We start from the raw sequence: 24,765 nt of genomic DNA on the forward strand, positions 1-24,765 counted from the left end.
GTTGAATAGTAGGCGACAAAAAGTACATCGTAACCTTATGCCCTTTTTCATTCGATTACTTCTCTTTCGATCTTCTGTTCTTATTGTTACCTCTTGGGTTTGTATATAATGTATTTCCCTTTTTTTCCTGTCGCTATGTCTATTTTCCTGAAAATTTCATGTATCTTTATCCATTTGTTGTTGTCGAATGCTTTCCGAGATCGGCAAATCCTATGTGCCACATCTACCTCAAACCTGCGTATAACTGACAACACAGGCGAAACGCCTCTGAAATAGTCAAGGAAACATCTTCAGTATTTCAAAAATAGTGTAACAAAAAGATTTAGTAGCGGTCCAAATAAAGAACTGATGTCCGAATAAAATCACTGGTTGCTTAGAAAAGAAGCATGCTGAGCAGCGTATCGGGCCTGCCCTAAGTAATTTCCGGCTGGTTCTTCTGGAGCACATTGCCCGAAGCGTGGTGGTTTCATATCAAGCAGCTTTAATTGTTTTTGTTTCCTTTTAATGAAATCTCTTTTAGGTAAACTTGAGTTACTTTTTGTATTTTAGTCAAACACATTCTAAAGATGTTTGTGGCCTGCCTAACTGAAAACTGTTTCTTCGAACCTTTGAAGAGATTGTTATGTAACTTCAATAGGTGAAATATTATCTTGCTTCTCTTATTTAAATTGCTGTAAATATTTCGACGGTAGTGACCAGTGCCCCACAAGATTTGGCAGTAATTTACCAATTCCACTTACGCAGAACATTTATTTATTGCTGCTCATAGCCCGAAGGATTAAGAGAACACCGTAATCTTACAGAAACAATTAAAAGGGGCGTAGGTCAGATTTATCGGAAGAGTTTGAAATTTTCAAGTACTTACAGAAAAATCATGGCTACATTTTAAACGATCAGCTTCGTGTCGCAAGAAGACATTTCGTGGAAGGACTTAAGCCTCTACTTCTGGCCGAGTAGCCAAGTTGACCGCTTGGTGCTGGCCTCTGCGTAGTGTTTGTTTTCCTCAAAATTCTGTGTTCAGTAAAAAAAAAGTCTCTTGTTATTTTGCCATGTACTTTGTCATGAACAGTTGGCTGATGTTCAACATTTTAATAATATACCATTTTAGACCTATTCCCCCTTTTGTTTTCAGTGTGTTTTTATTCTATCTATGGCATCGTGATTCCTAGCACAAACAGCAGTTAGTGAGGCTTCATTTACCATTTTACTAGTTATTTTATAACCGTCCTTTCCTAGTATATTTGTTCATGTAGCATGCTTTATCAATACGACCTCTCGTCTTATAATGTATTTTTATCGTTGCATATTCACGCATAAGTGCTTCTCGTATGGTCTGCACATTTCGTAAAGAGTAGGCTCTGTTTACCCGAATCTGCGGGCTCTTTGTAAGCCGTATGACTTCAATGACACTCATTTTACGCCCTCTTTTGAAATATTTACTTAATATGTTAATTTTGTTAGTAACATGTACTTGTAAAATCACACACGCTGCTCATTGCAGCTATGCGCTTGAAGAACGCACAGGAGCGCCACGTACCAGAAATAACTTAGGGCTAGGGCTTCTTCCCTTCAGCCAGTCGGGCATGTCCCTAGATCTGAACGTGACAGATTGACGCTCTGTAGGACCTGAAGCAACGTTTTATATTTTAAAGTCAGTTTTATGCAAATCTTTAAATTTGCGTACTATATGTTGTTGGTGGTTAGTTGCTGTGGGGGAGGGGACCAAACAGCGAGGTCATCAGTCCCATCGGATTAGGGAAGCATGGGGAAGGAAGTCGACCGAGCCGTTTCAAAGGAACCATCCCGGCATTTTTCTGAATCACGAAAACCTAAATCAGGTTGGCAGGACGCGGGTTTGAACCGTCGCCCTTCCGAGTGTGAGTCCTGTGTACTAACCACTGCTCCACCTCCCTCGGTCTGTGTTGTCGTATCTTGCGTCATGTATGAGATTTAAAAAAAATTAAAAGTTTAAAGACAAATCCCTAGAGAAGACGGCTACTACTTTTATATAATTTATTTAAATGGTGACTACATTTATGACATACTAGACGGCGTCAACGACTCCCACATTGATTTTACGTGAGTATGCGTCTTTAAAAAAATTTTTTTGTAACATTCGCTGTAATTTTGCTTGTTGTAACGTTATTATCTTAATATTGCACTTTTTAAAATTTTTCTTTGCTGGATTTAACTACCTGAAAATTTTTTAAAGACGTCATGGTCGCGTTCTTGTCATTATAATTTTAACATCAAGAAGGATAACAGATTACGAAATTCCCCTTATTGTTCTTGTACAGTATGGTAGGAACAAAAAGTTATTAAATTTGTAGAGGATTTGGGGATGTACAAAACTGCGAAGTTAACTATACAGGGCTGTAACCTTTGGCTGTACCAGTCGCTCTAAAATTGTGCACAACGAGTCGAAAGTAACTTGGATGACAGATACGATTACGTCTTTACATCCTGCATCACCTCTATGCCAGAGTGAGTCTATGGCAACCGGTGGTATGCCAGTTTCTCAAATGGTTCAAATGGTTCTGAGCACTATGGGACTTAAAATCTGTGGTCACCAGTCCCCTAGAACTTAGAACTACTTAAACCTAACAAACCTAAGGACATCACACACATCCATGCCCGAGGCAGGATTCGAACCTGCGACCGTAGCAGTCGCGCGGTTCCGGACCGCGCCTAGAACCGCTAGACCACCGCGGCCGGCACCAGTTTCTCGGTTACCCATGACCAGACATGGTCAGTGGGTGACAGATCTGCAGAACATGCTGGCCAAAGCACAAGTCGAACAGCCACTGTATCGAGGTAGATGAGGGCGGGCAATATGTGGTCTTGCGTTGTCTCGCTCAAAGGTAGTGTCACAAGGCGTTCGCAGATAGGGAACAGCCGTCGGCGTTAACGACATAAATATAACGGCTGTAGTCCGAGATGGCGGTTGGGTGTGCCAAATCTCTTCACGTTGTCTACGCACTGACAACCCGTACCATCATGCGAGATGCTGGACCCATATAATGATGACGAATACTGTCTGGCAGCCTTTTTTTATTTTTTTTCCTCTTCAGAGCCTCCATGCACAGATACAACCATCATGCTATATCTAGCACCGGGACCAGCCTGACGATGTGTTGCCGTACTTGTATCCTGCACCGCTGTCGGCGCACTCCTCTCAACTGCCGGGTCAAGTTAAGCCACAACAATAGTCGTCTTGCTGAGAGTGCGTAGCGCTCTAGACGTCGTCACGCTGTCTGCCGTTGTCAAATTCTGACATTTGCCAGTAGACTTTTCTTCTCCTTACACGAGGAATAACACGATCTTCTCACAAATAACGAACATTAAAATGTTATTCCTGAATGAGAGATCCTCTGCGTAATCTTTCCTGACACTCAGAATGTAGATCACCTTACTGGTACTAACGTTGTACGGTTGCTGTCAAAGGCTAACCATTTGTATATCTATGCGTATTCACTGATGCAAGAAAAATCGTAACACAAAGAAGGAGTTCTGCGAAATAAACGGAAGTTGAAAGGCCTGTTTGTACATCTGAAAGAAGGTGTTCACATTTCGCGCCATTTTACATAAGAGTGGCGCTAACAGCGCCACTATGAGGATGCAAATCAGGTTTGCTTTAAATACACGCTGCATCTGTCGTGAGCGTTAGTTACCTATGATACTGGACGTAACGAGTTGATGTAAGTCACGAATGCCTTTGACGCGACAAAGGAGCCGTTACCAACACCTCACTAAGTTTGAACAAGGTCGTGTTAATAGGGTTGCGACAAGGTGGATGTCATTCCGCGAGTCTGCAGAAAGACTTGGAAGAAATTTATCAACTGTACATGACGCTAGCAGCGGTGGTCACGAGGATGTACGGCAGCAAGAAGACCGGGCTCCAGACGACGACTCGCCACTTCCCGGAGGGAAGAAATGGTTCAAATGGCTCTGAGCACTATGGGACTTAACATCTATGGTCATCAGTCCCCTAGAACTTAGAACCACTTAAACCTAACTAACCTAAGGACAGCACACAACACCCAGTCATCACGAGGCAGAGAAAATTCCTGACCCAGCCGGGAATCGAACCCGGGAACCCGCGCGCGGGAAGCGAGAACGCTACCGCACCACGAGCTGCGGACCCAGAGGGAAGACTTTCATGCTAAGTGTATGGCGCTGGCGCATCGTATTGCATCTGCAGCAGCAATTTGAGCAGCGGTTGGCGCTACAGTGACACAACGAACTGCTACAAATCTGTTACTTCAAAGACAGATCCGAGCCAGACGCCCCGTGGTGTGTATTCTACCGACCCCAAACCACCGCCATTTGTGACATCAGTGCTGTCAAGTGAGAGCTCATTAGAGTGCAGGGTGGAAGTCTGTTGTGCTTTCTGCTGTAAGCTGGTTCTGCTTCGGTGCCAGATATGGTCGTGCGTTCGTTAGAAGGACGACATTTGATAACCTGCAACCAACCTGTCTGTGTACTAGACACACTAGATCTGGATCTGGAGTTATCGTCTGGAGTTCGATTTCATATGGCACCAGGAGCACTCTCGTGGTTATCCCACTCTCCCTGGCTGCAAAACCGTAGGCTGCGTCACTATGGTGATTCGACCTGTCGTGCTACCATTCATGAACATCATACCAGGGATGTTTTCCAACAGAATAACGCTCGACCACATACTGCTGTTGTAACCCAACATGCTCTACTGAGTATCGACATATTGCTTTGTTCTGCTCGACCGCCAGATATGTCTTCAGTCGAGCCCACAATCATCCACAATCAGCATTAACTGCCCCTGTATTGACCGACCAAGTGCAACAGGCATGGAACTCCATCCCACAAATTGACATCCAGCACATATGCAACAAAAAAGTTGCAGGTTTGATTGCTTGCATTCAACATACCGGCGGTTTAAGTGATTATTAATGTACCAGCATTACACATTTGAAACGGCTTATCTCGCGCTTACATTAACCCGTGATCTTGCAATGTTAATCAAATACGTTACCTAGACAAACGTATTCCCGAAATTTCATTCCTCTGCATTAATTATTTTTGAATGTTGCATTTTTTCCGTCAGTGTAGTACGAGGGTCGTTCAATAAGTAATCCAATGCATTTTGTCAATTTCCGTTGAACATCGCGAAATATTTCCGCTTCAGCTTCTATAGTTTCATGAAGTTCCAATACGATCCAGGGGATTTACGCAGCGTTCAAAATGCCGTCTGTAACGGAGGTGCGTTCCAAGCAGACAGCTTTCATTGAGTTTCTGTTGGTGGGAAACCAGGGCATCGCAGATATTCATAGACGCTTGCAGAATGTGTTCGTCGACCTGGCAGTTAACAAAAGCACGGTGAGATGTCGGGCGAGGCGTCTGTCACCATCGCAATAAGGTCCCTCAAACCTGTCTTGTCTTCTGCGCCGGCCCGGTTGGCCGAGCGGTTCTGGGAGCTACAGTCTGGAACCGCGCGACCGCTAAGGTCGCAGGTTCAAATCCTTCCTCGGGCATGGATGTGTGTGATGTCCTTAGGTTAGTTAGGTTTAAGTAGTTCTGAGTTCTAGGGGACTGATGACCTTAGAAGTTAAGTTCCACAGTGCTCAGAGCCGTCGGCCGGCCGCACACAGCTGTTATTCCTGCAATGTTGGAACGTACAGACACTCTCATTCGAGGTGATCGACGGATCACAATGAAACACTTCATTGGCCAACTGGACTTCTCTGTTTGTAGTGTCGACACACTTGTTCTCCAGGATATTCAAGCGTGTATGCCCGCTAGGTTCCTCGCAGCCTAACGCAAAATCATAACAGCAACGAACAATCATCTGTGCGGAATTGCTTGCGCGTTGCGAAGCTGACCGTTACAATTTTTTTGTCGAACATCGTCACAGGCGATGAAAAATGGGTTCATCATTCCGAACCGGAAACAAATCGGCAATCCCTGGAGTGCCTACAGACATCCTCTCCTCCGAAGAAAAAGTTCAAACACGCACTCTCAGCTTCAGTCATGGCGACTATCTTCGGCAGTACGTGGATGACGATATTATTGCTGCAGTAAGACGTTGGCCCCGACGTCTTCCAGCAGAATGATACTATGTGAGCATAGAGGCCCTCCCAGTAAGATGGCGTAAGGCCGTCTTGTTGAACGGAGATTATGTTTGAAAATAGGGATTTGTAACCAGAAGAATGGGGAATAATGTGGTGTACTGGAATCTTGAATGCAACCAGCCTGATGTCAGAAAAAACGTGTTGCATTACTTATTCGACGTCCCTCATATTTATGTCAGTTGTACATTTGTTGCATGTTGTCTTCATGTTGGCTAGCAGCGCATATTTTGATAAAATTCGCTATTGCAGTTTCGGAGTACTTAGCTGCAACCACTCGAGAATGGCTAAACAGCTGAAAGTGCAATAGTAAATTTTATGAAGCTGTAGTTTTTACAGCCAAACGCGACTTTGATGACTCTGAAAACTATTGTCAATTGCCCAATTTTTTCACTTGTACTAAGACGTCCGCCTTTAACGTGAAATGGCTCGTTGGACGACACATAGCACGCGCCATGATATTACGGATTTATAACATTTACTCTTATTTCGTGACTTGTTTTCGTCTGCTGTTTGATTTGCTAGAATCTAAATATAGCACACAGAATATTCCATAATAGCTCTAAAAGACTAGTTCGTATTCTAATTTCTTGTACTTGTTACAGACATTGCTAATATGCGTAATGACGAGTATTAATTTGTACATCCTAAATAACACAAAACTGATGTACCTGAAAGACATCTAAGAATTTTTCACGAAACATTGCTACTTTTATGGTATTTTCCCAATAGCAGTAGAATCTGAACCTTCCCTGAACAATAATTACAATCTTTTTCCAAATTTTTTTCTTGCCCAACCAGCGTATTGCTCAACTTAAAAAGTGCAAATCTTTTAATAGAATATCGTGTTTAATAGAATCATACACTTTCGCTGGGGACTTTCTATTATTTAAAAAACACACTCTGCGATGAGCGTTCTGTATGACAGTCTCATTCCTGACAGTACAATGTGGCTTCTATTTCAGAATTGTTTGTAGTTTGTTCAAGGACAGTTTTGGCCTGCGTAGAAGCCACTGAACCGATTGTGTCGTTGATGCTGGGCTGCACGATGCAAATAACATGAGACTGTGCTTCCATTCGTTTATGGTTACATTTTATTATATAATGAGTACTTACGTGTTGCTAATCGGTTATCTGAGTGAATAGAGAATTGGGAAGTTTGTAGTGTCCCGTTTATTTTTCTTTTTTTTACTTTTGTTACTAGTGGTATGCATATTTAAGTACGTATAAAATTTAAGCTATTGATATACTCCATCATTTACTTCTGCCACAGATCACTCAGTTCTCCGAGCACCCGTGATTGTGTAATTCTGAAACCTCGCAGAAACGTCGAGTCTGTGTTAACATGAGTAGAAAGCGAACTGTGTCGATTAAATCTATTTTCTTAGCATGAGCTGAAGATTTACAGTTTTTCACAAATTTTCAGTTAATGTTGCTAAAGATAGTTCCTCTTGTAATGAGATTCGCTTCACAGTTCCTACGGTCAAGTGCTCATATCAAACTTCACAAAGCCAATTATAATAATGTCAATACAATTTTGAAGTACAAAGCTCCTATTAAGTACAATAGGATCTGCAAATAAAAGATTTACATACTGAGTCACTACACTTGCATAGGCGATTTTTGATAAAGAAGACTATCGTTGTAGGGAAGACTTACCACTGTCTCCGGTGTGACATTATATTTGTTCTTCATACTGGGCATTTTCTGAAACAAGAAACAGGATCATCAGACTAACATAATAGCATCAAGACCTTATCCTAAAAAATAGTAAAGTTCGTTAACACAGAATCAGTATTGAGAAAATTTAGAGAAGCGGCATCTGAAGCTGACTGCAGAACGATCTTACTGCCGCCAACATACACTACGCGTAAGGACCACGAAGACAAGATACAACAAATTAGGCCTCATACGATGGTATACACACAGTCGTTTTCCCTCGCTCTGTCTGCGAGTGGAACAGAAAGGGAAACGACCAGTAGTGATACGGCTACCCTCCACCACGCACTGTGGCTTGCAGAGTATCTATGTAGATGTAGAAGGTAGTCATCTACGTCCAGGAACAGAGCAAAGATCGTGGAACGTCGGTAGTACGTGCAAGTGTATCGCCGGAACGTGTCACGTGCACTTAGAATTAGTCTAAGTAGATGGCAACATACGACTCACCATATGAATTTACTAGGGGTGAATGATAGCCGGCAAAATCAGATTCTCAATTATAGGGGTCGTCGAACATTCAAGACTATTCCCAAAGATCACTTACAAGGGGAAGGCCTCGGACACGGCCAACCGATTCGGCTCAAATTTGGCAGGTCGCTTGTGTACAACCTAAAACGAAGGACTCTTAGGTACTTTAGGTCAACACCCCCGCAATTTTGAGAAAATCGCCCCTAAAGGTTATGACGAGCAATCGACTCAAAATTGGAGGGATCGATAGATAATTGTAAATAGAGCATTTTTCGTCATCAGGTATGGGGTCCGTAAACGCAAACTTTTCCAGAAATCGAGGAAAGAAACTTCTACAACTGCCGCTTCTGTACCCACATGGTAAACGCTTTTCGCCGACACTTCGGAAGCAGTGTATCTGTCGAAAGATTGCATTCATTACATGTTCTTGGTGCCGTGAGTATATTTGTTTCGAATGTTTATATGACAAGTACCACCCATCTAGTTGATCGAAGAAAAGTGAGGACACGTAACAGTGACTGGAAGAGCCATTGCAAAGTGACTATCCCAAGGGGTTTGAGAAATTTATTTGCCTACCTTATTATTATCATTCCTTATTGATTTACATACCTTATTAAACCTCCTATCCCTATCAATTGAGATATAGAAAAATACAAACGAAGAGAAGAACATCCGCTAGGTTCCTTCGAGATTCGAGCCCGGGTTCTCCGATCCCCAGCCACTTACCTTGGTCGTTGCGCTATCTTTTTTTTTTTTTTTTTTTTTTTTTTTTTTTTTTTTTTTTTTTTTACATCTCATTTTGTTCGCTTTCGTTCGTTGCATCTGCTCGGGGTGGACGTCGTAAGACATCCGTCTAAGTTCGTTATTGATCAATTAACTCAGTTTTTTTTATTACAGAGGACAGCTAACCCTCTGACTGAACACGCTGAGTTACCGTGGCGGCGATATCGATGCTGTCGATGAGAAGCGTTTACCATGTGGTTACAGAACGGCAGTTGTAAAAGTTTCTTACCTCGATTTCTGGAAAAGTATGCGTTTGCGGACCCATTACTGAAGATGAAAAATGCTCTATTTACAATTATCTATCGATCCCTCCAATTTTGAGTCGATTGCTCGTCGTAACCTTTAGGGGTGATTTTCTCAAAAATGCGGGGTGTTGACCCAAAATATCTTAGATTCCTTCGTTTCAAGTTAAGTGACCTGCCAAATCTGAGCCGAATCGGTTGGCCGCGTCCGAGGCCTTCCCCTTGTTAGCTAAAATGCAACACATATGACGTCAGAGTTCAATACCCACCTGAAGCAAACTGTTTCTGCAATAAGAATCTTTTGCTCCGTGTGTACTCTTCCAGATTGCCTCCTAGAAACGAACTATTCTTCCGACTGGTTTTATGCAACCAGCCACGAATTTCTCTCATGTGCCAACTGCCAACCACTTCGTCACACATCTAGTACTTGCACCCAGCATCTTCTATTATTTGTTGCACATATTTCAGCATCTGTCCACCCTTGCCGGTGTTACCCTCTACAACTCCTCATGAACCAAGGAAGTTTTTCCTTGTTTTCTGAATACATGTCTTATCATCACGGCCCTTCAGTGTTCTCCACACTTTCCTCTTCTCTGCGATTGTGCGGACAATTTCCTAATTTCTTATCAGTCCACCCAATTTTCAACATCTTTCTACAGCACCACATCCCGTAGTCCAACATTCTTTTGTTTATGGCACTTGTTTTGAGTCATCAGTCTTCTGGCTGATTTGATACGGCCCGACAAGAATCCCACTGCTGTGTCACCTTTTTCACCTGAGTATCATTTGCAACCAACGTCCCCAGTTATTTGCCTGATGATTCCAACCTCTGTCTTCCTATGTAGTTTTTACCTTATGCAGCTCCGTCTCGTAAAATGGAAATCATTCCCTAATGTCTTAACAGATGTCCTTTCATCCTGTTCCTTCTTCTTGTCAGAGTTTTCCGTGTATTCCTTTCCTTGCCGATTCTCCAGAAAACCTCTTATTTTTTACCTTATCAATCTACCTGATTTTCAACATTTGTCTGTTGCACCACATCTCTAATGCTTCGATTCTCTTCTGTTCCAGTTTCCCCACAGTCCAAGCTTCGTTGTCATACAAACCGAGCTCCAACCGTTCATTCTAAAATTAAGGCCTATATCTGATATTAGCTTACTTCGCTTAGCTAGGAATGCTCTCCTTAATTGTGTTAGTCTGCTTTTTATGTCCTCCTTGCTTCGTCCGTCAAGGGTTATTTTGCTTCCAAGGCAACAGAATTCCTTAACTTTGTCTATTTCCTGATCAATAGTTCTGATGTGAAGGTTATCGCTAAACTTATTTACGCTACTCCTCATTATTTTCATTGTCCTTTGGTTTACTATCAGTCCACAGTGTGCGTTTATTTGACCGTTCCTACCATTCAACAGGTCCTACAATTCTTTCTCCATTTCACTGAGAAAGCAATGATACTACCATCGTCAAGTACAGGAATATCTTTCACCCTGAACTTCAATTCCACTCCTGAACGTTTCTTTTATTTCCGCTGTTGTTTCTGCCTTCTTCGATTTATAGGTCGAAGAGTGGAATGATAACGGCAGCTCTGCCTTACACCCTTTCTATTTCGAGCACTTCAGTCTACTTCAGCCATTTTTATTTGTCGCTGTTGGTTCTTGTAAATGATTGTATTGTATATTATCCGTTTTTCCCTACAGGTTATTGGTATGTTTCTCAGAATTTTTATCTTCTGGCGCCAATTTACATTGTTGAATGCTTTTTCTAGGTTGACAAATCCTGCGAATGTATACTGATTTTTCTTAATTCTTGCTTCCATTATCAACTGCAGTGTCGTAACGACCACTCTGGTGCGTTCAGCTTTCCTAAGGACGAACTGATCGTCATCTAACAGATCCTCAGTTTTGTTTTCCAGTCTTTTTCTGTATATTGTTCTTGTCAGCAACTTCAATGCGTGACCTGTTAAGCTTATTATGCAATAACTCTTAGTCCCCTGCCCTTATTATCTTCAGACTCTAACACTGAATCCGTCAAATCTTCCATATTGACTCCCACTTCTTCTTTCATCCCGTAATAGTTTCCCCCCCCCCCCCCCCCCCCCGTACAGACCATCCATATAATCTTTCCACCTCTTCACAATTTTCTCTTCCTTTAACAGTGGAATTCCTCTTTTGCTCTTCGTGTTGATGCATTTGCTTTTCAACAGTCGCTATTCAGTCTGTACTTAAGTGTATATCTAGATTTCAGCTCAGTACAGCTACATCAGTGCGCACTGATGATAGCTGTACTGTAGCGAATGATTGCTGACATCTTCCCTATTTGAATTACATCACAGTCGCTGTGCTCAACGGTTCCAATGGAATACAGCCTGATGAAAAGATCTTTGCTTTTAATTTCATTGGAAGCTTCGAATTTTCTATATGCCTAGTCTATCCTTCCAACGTTCATGTCTTTTTCACTTTCTTCGCATTTCTCCTGCAGCCATTGCGCCATGACTTCCGTACATTGACTATTTGTTTCCTTCTTAAGTGACTTGTATTGCTGCGTCCCTATCTTTTCCTGGTCATTTTTATAGTTCCCTCTTTCGTCCATCAGTTGATGTATTTATTCTGTAACCCAAGGTTTTTTTTCGCAGTTATCTTTCTTGTGCCTATATTTTTCTGTCCAACTTTTATGATTGGCTTCTTTAGGGATGTCCACTCCTCTTCGACTGGATTGGCAATTGTGTCAGTCATTATCCTAAAATCTACGACTTTAGTGGCCTTCAAATACACCTCATCATTCCTCAGTATCCTCCCCCCCCCCCTTCTTTTCACACTGGTTCTTTCGGTATATTAGCTTTAACAGCAGTCTGCTCTTCATCGTTAGTAATGTGTGATCTAAGACTGTATCTGCTCTTGGGTACACCTTCCAATCCAACATGTGATTTCGGAATCTCTGTCTGACCATGATGTAATCCAGCTGGAATCTTACCGTCTCTCCGGGCTTTTTCCAGCTATACCGGCTTCTCTTATGAGTTCCGAACAACTTATTCACTGTCACCATGTGAAATTTATTGCAAAACTGAATCCTTTCTCCTCTTTCATTTCTATTGCACCCACGACAATTTTGATTACTAGTCAAAGACGCTACCCCTAGACCATGGTCACGAACTTATAGCATAAAAAAAATTTGCCCGATTCTTAATGAAGAATGAGACGATAAGTCATTTATCATGTAATTTGCAATGATTTCGAGGCTTTGTGTACGACAAACGCTGTAGCAACTACGTGCGTTGGCTATGAACAAGTTAATGTTATAACAAAGATGCCCTCTTCTAACATGGACGCTATATTCCAAGAAGAAACTGTGATACGTTTCTCTTATGGTAGTGTCCGACGAACATAGAAACAAAGATCATCTTCCTTGACCTACCAAGTCGGCTTTAAAGTCAAAGAATCATATACATATCAGTCTTTCATCTGAAGAAGTTAAGAAAGGCACTGCTTTTCAGCATGTACGGTTTATTGACTTCAGTTGTGTAGTAGTTATTTGTTAATATTATACCCTAAAAGCTATAGGACTTAGTTTTATTGAAGAAACAAAAAGTTGTATGAAGAGGAAAACGCAACACACTGACGTTTCAACTTACGTTGTACTACTGCATGCTCTTATATTTGACCTCCTACCCCCACCCCTCCTCTCCTTCCCCATCCCCCACTTCCCCCTCCACCATCACTCGATCAAAGTCGGTCTAGATATGTACACTCCACAGCACTTCACAGTGATTGATGGAGAGTGTGAGGAAAACGTTTCATCCTTACTACAAGGCCAGCATGTGTAGGGTAAATGCTTTCTTTCTATGTGTTATTGAGTCACGGTGATACGTCACACTTGAGATGCTTTGGGAGAATATAGATCATTTAGCACAAAATTCATTACAGTGATACATAACGCAAAGTTGTGTGGCAGACGGATCTTTCAATGACTAACGAGAGGATGATACATATCTATCCCAAGGATCTTAACCAGCAACATGCGATTCCTACGTTGATCGAATGCTCACTAAGTACATGATCGCGCGCTAATTGTGTGTGTGTGTGTGTGTTTTTGTGTGTGCAGTTAGCTGTATCGTCAGATGAATAACACTCAAAAAACACCTACTTTGCACCAGCACAGATTCTAGATCCAGCTCCGAAAAACAGCGAGGACTCCAAAGAATACGGAGCAGATGGGTGAAAGGCCTCGGAATAAGCAGGTTGGCAGTGAAAGCTGCGGTGAATGTTGGAGACAGCCCGAGTACAGCGCCGGCACCGGTTGTCTCCACAAGACAAACGGTTTGCCTTGCGAATCATCTAGCAGACGCCTGTCTTCGTCTTAGAATAAAGCACCAAACTGCTGTTCTTCTCGTTTCAACTATTGCTTGATGAGGAAGTCTGCTTTAGTTGAAACAGGGCTTGTCGTGATAAATTTTCATTTCACATCCATTTTCTCAAAGCCCATAAAAATATCAAAACTTAGTTAATGTACAGACTCTCTCCTCTGTCTCCTGTATCTTCACGCTTATTGAAATTACTCCAGTCATATCAACATGATGTCCGGGGGTAAAAATAATTTTTTCGCTATAATTTATTGGAAAGACAAAGCTTAGATGTACGCGAAATAGACAGAGGTAGTGGGGCAGTAGTTTAGAAACTGAGCACGTTTGAAAATAAACACACTGTTTAAATTCCTCGAAATCATGTCTAATTATTGCCCGGGTCGAGTTACACTTGGCACGGTACTTGATGATATTTCGCTGCTGAAATCGGTTATTATTCATCAGTTCTTGGGATCAGGTCCACATATCTTTCTCTGAACAGCCGTTAAGTAAGCCAGCGTGCGATTTTTGGTGGTACATAATTCAGATAACAAATATTGCAACAAGTCGTTATAAATTTATGCTTACTATGATACACCTTTGGAGTCTGTCCAGCTGATACGACAGCACACGGATGTTTGACTCAGCCAATAATTGCTTTCACATGTCAAGAAATGCACGGGTCTCTCTCAACTGTGATGTGACGCTATATGCCTCGAAATTAGGTCATTTGTTCCCAGGGGTTGTGGAGACACAGGCAATGAATCGCTTTACGTATGTGCGCAGTGCTGTACTTTTCTAACGCTATTGCATTTTTTTTCGTATTGAGAACACGGTAACTTAAATAAATGCTACGGGAAACAGAAACCCTAATTCTATATGAATACACAGACTGATCTGCTATCCACGAAATATCTAGCTCAAGGGATTTCGTGATCGAGTGAAATTAGATCGTATCGATTCTCAAATGTTTAATATCTTTTATTGCGTAAAACACTCAAATAATACTTTCGCAGTAATTTTAATAGAAACACTCAAGTGGGCTCCGAAAACTTCTCTGTTTCTCTGTTTCAGCATTTTAAGCATGAAGTTTCTAATCGTACATATATCTAATTAATTTATCGCATTGATTGAACTTTTTCCCGGCATTAAAAGTGTCTTAGAATAAGCTCGATTTATTCCATTGAATGATTCTGAAAGCTGTTTACTTCGACTAAGCTACATTCTTCGAAAAATTATTGTGTTAACAAGACTAACATCTAGCTTTCCGCTTAGCAATCGTGCGTATCGATATAATCACGACATTTAAGATACTGTCCTATTTTTTCAGAATGCTACACTGCGCCAGCGTGTGTACCAGTAATTTTCAAGCCAGACACTTGCAATCAGACTCACACAATCACATATGTCTGTGGTTAGTGCTCGTTTCTCTTCGGACGTGAAAACATCCATATAAGATTCTGTTGCGTCAGAGTAGGTCGTTTAAAAGAAACCTGTTATGCCTCGTCATATAGGTATTAAAGTAATTAACATCGTGTTTCTTTATTTCAGAGAGACCACAACTTTGCAACTAGATTGCTCCAGAGGCACAGATCTGTACTGTTAATAGCACACTCTCAGACATGTCAAATCGTTCAAGCAAACGCAGGTGTGATACTACGTTGTCATTCTCTCTGCAACGAATCGGTACCTTGTACGAAAGCAAAACCGTTTCCAAATTCATATTTTCGTATACCTTTTTCATGCTGCGACAGCGAGATCAGAAACATTCCTGAAATGCTGCTCAAGTCATACAATAGATAACTTTTATTTTCTGATTGTCTGGGACCTTACAACTCAGTGCGTCTCTGTTTCCCACTCTTCATCATGAGATAACTTTAGTTTTCCTTACATTAGGGTTATAAGGTTTCCACATACGGTGTTGGATAAGGCAGTAAAATACATTTGTCGGCGCGCTGGATTAACCGAGCAGTCTTAAGCGCTGCAGTCATACACTGTGCGGCTGATCCCGGCGGAGGTTCGAGTCCTCCCTCGGGCATGGGTGTGTGTGTGTGTTTATCCTTAGGATAATTTAGGTTAAGTAGTGTGTAAGCTTTGGGACTGATGACCTTAGCAGTTAAGTCCCATAAAGTTTCACACACATTTGAACAATATATTTGTCACTATAAGTTATATCTCGAAGGAAACAGGGAAGTAAATTCACCAAGCTTAAATTTTCCTTGCTGCTACACCTTAACGACGAGTTGGAGTAGGCAATAAATCTTTAAAATCATTTTGTTAATTGCGTATACTTCATTTATAAAACGAATTGTGAATGTTGCTTGTAGTAGATAAAAATAATTTAAAAAATAGTACACAGTGTAAACAGACGGAAGTAATCGTGAAATCGCTCGACAGTGGGCTTCCTGCCATGAAGGCTACTGTAAACGGAGACCTCTACAGACACCTTTTGTAACTCGTTGGACAGTTGCAGGTACAAAGACTTCGCGTATGCAGTGGGACGTGACATTCCTGCTTCTCTGTGTTCGCTACCGGACGTTGGAGATAGTTATTATGAGCTGTTGTGTTCAAGTGTAGCGCTGCCAATCGTCTTCATTGAAATACCAAGTAAATGAATGCATGAGGTCTGTTCTTGTGGACATGTCCGAAAAAACAGGCACCACGCATTCATATAATTGCTTCGATTACAATGGCAATGGATACACCTTCTTCATTGTGGATGCACAAGTACGTGCGACCTCCAGCGGGAATCTCAGAGTAGAGAGCATGGAGGAAATAGACAGGAAGCCCGGATAGATGGCGCTCGGTGTGAATGTGGGTCGAGCGTGATGCGTACCGAGATTGTCCGTGCAGTTACGCTAACAGTGGTTAACGTACCTGCCTGGCCAGCAGAAGATCCTGGGTTCGAGTTCTGGTCCGGTACCCATTTTTCAGTCGTCGCCGCTGATTCTGCGTATGAAACTTCCAGATTAAAACTGTGTGCCGGACCGAGACTCGAACTCGGTACCTTTGCCTTCCGCGGGCAAGTGCTTTCTGCCAGGAGTGCTAGTTCTGCAACGTTCGCAGAAGAGCTCCTGTGAAGTTTGGAAGGTAGGAGACGAGGTACTGGGGTTTATGAAGCTGTGAGGACGGCTCGTGAGTCGTGCTTGGGTAGCTCAGTTCGTGCCGGCACAGTAGCTAACCGTGTTCAGTCAGAGAGGTGGCTGCTCTCTGTAATAAAAAAACAGAGTGAAAGGATCAACAACAAACTTCAACGGATGTCACGTGACGTCCGCTACGACCAAACACAACGAATAATGACGAACAAAGTGAAAAAAAGTAGTTGGTACAGCACTTGTCCCCCGAAAGGCAAAGGACCCGACTTCGAGTGTCTGTCCGGCACATAGTTTTAATCTGCCAGGAAGTTTCATATCAGCGCACACTCCGCTTCACAGTGATAATTTCATTCTGGATTCCGCTTATGTCCCGATGCAGCTGACATCAGTAATCCCTTCCCTTTCCTTCTCCCCACTCCCCTTCTCTCCACTTCCAGTTTACATGAAATGCCAAGAGCTACGTGACATCAGAGAATGAGCAAGTTCTGTAAACTTCTTATATGTTGGTCAAAATGCAATTTGTTATTCAGTTTCTTCATCCATACACGTTTATGCGATGTTACGCCATCGTCAGTGGGTTTCCATCTATTTTACTCAACAGCACACACTGTTGTTCATATCGCTGACTGTCTTCTGCAGTATATTTGTTATTCCAATGTACTCTATTACCTACAACATCGTTATTGCTAGTTGGGGTTGCGTTGTCAAAACTCTAAGAACTATATTCAGAACACGCACTAATTTCGATACAAGAGAGAAAGAAACAATAAATTGTGTTACTTAAGGCAGAATCTTCAAAACAAATGTATTGCTAAAGGAAATAGGGGCGCAAATAGATATTATACGGAAAAATCACCTAAAGAGAATATGTGAAATTGATTTAGCAGATCATGTTAGTTTTATTCTTACCATATCACATTCGTTGACTTCACCAACATAAACCAGATAATCATTTCTCTACCTCACCGAAACCTCAAACTATGCTACAGCTCAGGCACTGTAATCTCCACACCACAAAATAGTATAAATGCGATAATGAGTAAACACTGATACAAACAATGCATCCCTGTAATTATTGCTGCTCTCGTGCACAGGATGAGTTCTTTGTTGTTGGTAAGCAGACAGCTGTCAAATTATAGGAAGCTAGTGTGAATGGACCTTTGGGGTAAAGTAGCAAAGAGATAGCAGAAATACTTCAAGTACTTTCCTCTCCCGTAGGTGCCGTCTCCTCTCCAGGAGATACAGTACCCATCACTGTTAATTAACTGGACTATGTGGCGAGACTGTGATAGGCAGGAACCCGAGAGATTTCAAGTTACTACACCCTTACAAAGAGGTTCGACGTTTAGTTTCCTAGTGAAGCTGAGTCCGTGTGACAAACTTCATCTGAAGCATACTGCATCAGAGGAGAGTATGTGCGAAGGGACAGACATCTGTTAATCGTCTGCAGTTCGAATGTTGCGTTAATAACTCTGACCCTTAGGCAGCTAACAGCATAGGATATGAAGGATCATTTTATGAAATAATGAGTATAACTAGGGGGCCTCATTCAACATATTGAGGAGACTGTTCAGGCAGCCGTTGAGCGATCAGAGTGTAATCAGTGACATATCGTGGCGCATTTTGCAGCAAATGATACCTCATATTTACGCCCCTAGGTCATATCTGGATCATTCCAGTACCTGGTAGAGAAAATGGAGAAGATCAGGTTTGTTCATGGCTTTTCAGTGAGGACAATGATCGTTCTTGCTGTACTTGATCTGGCAAGCAGTATTTATGGTAACCAGATTTTATGTAAGTGACGCAGTTATTTATAACGACGTGCTGACTGAAAAAAGCTGCATAAATATTCAGTAATATCTTGGTAAGATTTCAGAGTGGTGCAAATACTGGAAACTGATTTGGAATATTTAAAAATGTAAAATTGTGCAGTTAATAAAAAGCAGAAAATCAGTGCGTTTTGTCTACAGTATCAATGATTCAAAATTGGGAATATGAGTAGTTCTATTTGTGTTTAACAGTTTGTGGGGATATGAAACGGAAAAATCACATAAGCTCACTCTTCGGTAAAGCAGGTGTCAGGTTCATTGGTAATATAATGGGAAAATCCGTTTTGTCCCCAAAGAAAATTATTTTAAAAAACACTTGTATTTCACTATTAGAATTTTGTTTTAATGTGTGGGATGCATTGCTCTCTATTACCAAATTAATTATTCCCTGATGTCCAGGGATGTGTCTCATAAGCCAAATCATTTATTATTCAAGTTTTGCTTCAAGCGTTTTTCCCTCGTATCAATTAACTCTTCATTAGTTATCCAATGTGCCCATCTAATCATGAGGATTCTTCTGTAGGTCTGACACAACATTTCAAAGCTTGTGTTCTCTTCTCGTCTCTGCTGTTTACTGTCAACGTTTTTCTTCCATATAAGGCTACACTGCCGACAATTTCTTTCAGGAACGACTTCTTAACACTTAAATATGGTGCTAACAAATATCTTTTTTTCAGATACAAAACTTTTTATGCTACTGAAATGATAATGAAATCGAGACCTTATAAGTTGTCGACAGGCGTTGATATACATCAACGGGGACAGTTGAAAATGTGTGCCCCATCCGGGACTCGAACCCGGAATCTCCTGCTTACTTGGCAAACGCTCTATCCATCTTTCTTTTTCCTTCCTTAATTTTGTTCGTTGTTGATCGTTGTGTCTGATCGCTGCGGACGTCACATGGCATCCGTTAAAGTTCGTTTGTTGATCCTCCCACTCAGTTTTTTATTACAGAGGCCAAGCAGCTCTCTGACTGAACACGCTGAGCTACCGTGCCGGCGATCCATCTGAGCCACCGACGGCACAGAGGATAGTGCGACTGCAGGGTTTTATCCCTTGCACGCTCCCCGTGAGACCCACATTCCCAACTTAATGTCCACACACTACATTCGTAGTGCCCATGCCCATTACACTCATTACTAGCAGCAGACAATCTTACCGAGTCCCGTAAGAGTTCGGGCAATGCGTGTGCATCCATCACAGAAGAAGAAGGTCAATAGCCGATTAGCCTTAACTATACGAATATGGTATCTGTTTTTTCGGACATGTCCGAAAGAACAGATACCATCGGTGATCATGAAGCTCTCTTCGAATGAAGTGATAATTAAATCAAGATCCTAAACTGTTTTTCTGCACGTTCCTAGAAGAGTCACCAATACATTGCTTCCTCTGACGTATATCTGGCGAAAAGACCGTGAAGACAAAATTAGAAAGATTCGAGTCCACACGGAGTGTTACCAGCAGGAAAAGGGAGAAGTAAGAGTGATACACAGAATACCCTCCGCCATACACCGTAACACTTGTTACAGAGTAAAGATGTAGTGTAAAACCACCTTCAGAAGTTGGCGATTTTTTTCTGCTAGAAGTTCTGTTTTACATTTTTGCATCACTACAAATTCTGTCTGATGGCAAGTTGAACTGTTTCTATCGTATCGGCAATGGATCGATAACCTCTCACGGTTTACTACCCAAAAGCGTTCAGAGGTGTAGAGTTCTCACAACTGATATATGACAGGTTCCTTTTGGTTTTAATTTTAAGTAAGATATTAACTTACTTTTTACCGATTTCTGCAGGTCTATGCAACTTCCGTTTTGCATGATTGCTTGTTTGTATGAAATACTGTGCATATATTCTGTTCAATAAGACACGTAGAATATCACCTTAGGTCACCGAAGTTAATAAACAAGGTCTTAACAGGTAAGTGACTGCGCTCTGTTCTTCCACCTTCCAGATGCAAAGTGGCTCCAGTCTGCAAAGCAGGTATTTACGAGGCTGGCGCGGCTGGGAAGGCTCGGCGCCCGTTCAAGGCCTCTTTCTGTAACAATATCGCCACTCGCTTTCAGCTGCTGGCCTTCAGTGCAGCAAAAACGCTCCACATACACGCCCGCCGCGCTTCCGGTTGGCGGGCGTCCACCGTACCTTACCACAAGCTTCTGGCCACAGGTGCCTGAGGTGTGGTGCTGAATCTACAAAAGTGGGAGCGACTATTCTGAGCCTGACTTCATTCACGGTCACGGGGCCGAGGTTTTATTGAGGAAAATCAATGCAGAATTCTCCCCTGTTCTTAGCGGACTGATTCCAGCCTAGTACAGTAACTCACATTCCCTACTAATTTTACCCGACTTGGTCATGATTTCCTTGAAGTAAGCAAACGTGTCGATGTTATATGAAGGCAATAAATTCTTCATTTGTGTGGCCGTAGTGTCCGTAGTTGCTTTATAATTCATGAAGGTATTTTTGATCCGCCGTTGCAACTACAAAAATGCGTGATTTTGTCACTAGATGCGTTTCGCTCTATTGAGGTAAAGCATCATCAGTGGTCTGTAACTAAGTTCATTTACATTCTGATTTGCTTTTTAGATCGAAAAACAGTTCGTTAAGAATAGGTTGGCTTGTACTTACGGTGATTTTTCGGCTGATTTCTCGCTTACATCGGGCAATGCCGTCTAGACACTGATAATTTCCGTCTACTTCTTGTTCTGAGAAATGCATAGTGCTGCAGAACATCTAAAAAGTAGACGAAATTTATCAGTGTCAAACACAGAAAAACAACGTAATCTGGTGAAGAAATCACGCATGTTCGTAGTTGCAACGACGGATCAAAAACACCCTCATAAATTATATGAAGGTAGTTCCATAATTTCTGTGAAAGAGCGGAAAAATCTGTTAGTCACGTCCACGTTTGTGAGCGTGTGTCCAGCCGTGGAAACAATTTCATTTCTCTACAAAATATTAAGACGACTCACCAGGCTGCCTTTATATTGTTCTCCGACCGATAGTCTTATGCACGCGCGTTACCTACACTTCAATCATACACGCTAAGATCAAAATCAGGAAACGCAGGAGTGTTGCGATACTACTGTTGAAAGCTTAAAAGATTTAGCGTCTGCAAATGCTTCTTGTAGATCACTTAAAGTGATTAGTGTACCGTGCTGCATAGAAGAAGAGAACAACTGCTCCTTCCTCCGATTACTGATTAATATCATTTAAATATTGGCGCACGTTGCATGATCTTTCGCACATACATGTGGCCGTGTGTTACCCATAGATCTAGCATGTTTCTAGAATCCAAATAAGATTCCAATAACGGACAAATGTTACGATTGAGGCAGCAGCTGTTTTCCCCCATTGATTTTCAGAAAGAATACTGATCGAGAACTTAGAGAGAAAAAAAAGCCTATGAGTTCTGACCCAGACGGGTCAATCGAGAATGAACGGCCACCTTGTCGTCCTCTGCTAATGGCGTCGTTTGGATACGGTATGGAGGGAGCTATGGAGTCAGTAAATCACGTCGCACTACCAGGCGTTGTAAGCTTTCTTGACCTTGGCACCGCTCTTTCTTAGTCAGGTAGCTCCTGGTTTGGCCTCAAGAGGCTGAAAGGACCCCGTCCCAGTCTTCTCACTGAGGAGAAATCCCTGGCAGTAACGGAAATTGAAACCGGGTCCCTCACATAGCTGCCAGGGACGCTGACCACCGAAATATCGTCTGTAACAATAGGGCAAATGATTCATAAAGCTGTATAGATTTTCTCTGATAAATACTATTAGGAATCTGTAATTGAATGGCTTTTTATATGTATGGCCAGAGAAGGCAAACGTAATATACATCAGTAACTGCGACAAGAATCAACAAAATATCATCTCCGAATTTTTGTAAGTTCACCACCTGTTTTGATACACTCTTTTTTTCCCTTCTGCTTCATCTATCCTGCACTTTTCTGCCCTGGCCTTGCTTATGTTAGCATTTTTAACTCTTAGTCAGTAATAATTGCATCACTTGGAAATTGCGTCTGTGTGTTTAAGAGTAATAATGGCCATTTCACAGCTGACGAACAGGACGTTCCAGTTTCTGTAAGTACTTGTAATGCTTTCCGTAATAATGGCTTGTCGACGAACAATTATCAACCATTTTCTGCATCTTATGCATATCGTTACTAATGGCAGGAAACGTTTTCCGAGCCTGCAGATATTATTTCACTACGAAGTCCGATGTACCAGTACGAATAAAAAACGTGCGCCTGTAATAATTAGTACACACGCGAGCGCGAAGTAGAAACTGCGAGCCTGTTATCTCAACAGCGAAGTACAGGTCTACGTAACTTCTTTCTGAAGTACACCGATGAGCCAAAACATTACGGCCGCCTGTTTAATAGTGTGTTGTTTCACTTTTCAAACACAGTACAACAGAGATTCTGCTTGCCATGGATTCTACCAATTCTTGACAGAATTCCAGAAGTATGTGACACCACATGTCTGGGCACAGGTTGACTAATTCCTGCAAACTACGGGATGGTGGTTTAAGGGGTAAGCAGCTGGCGCCCGATGTGAGTTTTAATGGGCACAGATCAGGCACATTTGCTGGCCAAGGGACCATTGTGAGTTCACTGTAATGCCCATCAAACCACTGTTGTGAGATTATGATGTTGCAACACAGACAGTTATTCTGCTGAAGAATTCATCGCTACACGGGGAGACTTGAAGTTCATGTAGTTCACTGCTGCCATGATGCCTTCGATTACCACCACAAAGCCCATGGAAGCGGAGCTCAATGTACCCCATCGCCTAATTCTGCGCGTGGCGCATGTTTCGTGCAGCCATTCGCCTGCATGACGGAGTGTAAGGAATCCAACCATCGACCTTGTGTAACAAGAAATGTGATTCATTCAACAGGTGACACGTTTCTATTGATGCACGGTGAAAACTCTGGGATGTTGTACCCACGTACTCGTAACTGACGATGTCGTTGCAACAATGCAAGAACACGCAGGGGTCGTGTGATGCGGAGTTCCTTGTTCTGCAATGGCCTTTGAACGGTGTTCCCCGAAACATTTGTGCCTCTGTCTTCAGATCTGCCACAAATCGCTGCCTACCCTGGATTATACAGTGGGAGATCCTCTGACCTCTGCGTTTTGTTATGAGACATCGTCGTCCGATGCCATACGCCCTACTCGTTATTTCACCATCCTTCAAGCACTTTCCATAGGTGCTCATGACAGTAGTACGCCAGCAGGCGACCAGCTTCGCCGCTTCAGAGACTCTCGTTTCAACCGCAGTACCACTACAATGTGCTTTTTATCAAAACCGCTTACGAGATCAGTGGATTTCAGCATTTACGGCCTCTTATCTTCGTTATAACGACTGCCCATTCGCCTCTCTTTTGTTTACATTCCTTCCTTACTAGGTCACGTGCCCGCAACACCACCAGGTGGCATTGAGCATCGCGACGGGTAATGGTCATAATGGTTTTTGCTCATCAGTGTAATTTCCTTTACCACTGTAACTCTTCTTCCCCGTCAGAGAGGGTGAGTTGTAAGAGGCGAACATTGAATGAGAGGCAAGACAGTAAGTGTTGCTTCAGTATTTGACTAAAACAGAAAAAACTTTCTGACTAGGACACGCTACAACACAAGAAGCAGTAGTAATACCAGCTTAAATACGTCTGATGATGTTAGACTTTGTTCCTTATCCATCGATAGGCTGTTAACCGAAAGTAACACTTCCTTATACAATAACTTGAAAATCAGGTTTCGAAGAGTAAACATCACGTCAAACGACGAACACCTTGACGACTGAAGGCGGTCTGACAAAGCATAGCTGCTGAAGGATATAATGCTGAAAAATGAAGTATTTTTTCACAACAGGTATTAGCTGATTTCTTACGAAACATACGAATCAACAATTGCACTAGTAAGGCGAAGGCCTCAGACACGCTCAGCGGATTCGCGTCATATTTGTTAGGTCTCTTGTGTACAACCTAAAATGAAAGATTCCTAAGACACTTTGGCTCAAAGCTCCTTGACGAAATTATCGCTAAGTTCATACCGCGTAATCGACTAAATATTGACAGAATTGATATGTAAATGAAAAATAAGCATTTTTCATGATCATGTATAGAGTCCACAAGCGCGCATTTTCCGAGAAATCGGGTTAAGAAATGATTGAGACTGTCGTTTATGTACCCGTGTGTGTGTATT

General features: G+C 42.1%; 1 protein-coding gene across 2 annotated transcripts in view; it reads right to left on the minus strand.

The window, feature by feature from the left end:
* The window catches only part of LOC124776632 (sodium-dependent nutrient amino acid transporter 1-like), a 216,120-nt gene that overhangs the window by 109,744 nt on the left and 81,611 nt on the right, over positions 1-24,765 (minus strand). For both annotated transcript variants that reach the window (XM_047251720.1, XM_047251719.1), the window contains exon 2: positions 7,764-7,811. In XM_047251720.1, coding sequence (XP_047107676.1) covers positions 7,764-7,808 — 45 coding nt within the window. In that variant the 5' untranslated portion in view covers positions 7,809-7,811. The remainder of the gene's footprint in view (positions 1-7,763; positions 7,812-24,765) is intronic.

The sequence above is a fragment of the Schistocerca piceifrons genome, chromosome 2 (assembly GCF_021461385.2).
Source record: "Schistocerca piceifrons isolate TAMUIC-IGC-003096 chromosome 2, iqSchPice1.1, whole genome shotgun sequence".
Classification (NCBI taxonomy): Eukaryota; Metazoa; Arthropoda; class Insecta; order Orthoptera; family Acrididae; genus Schistocerca; species Schistocerca piceifrons.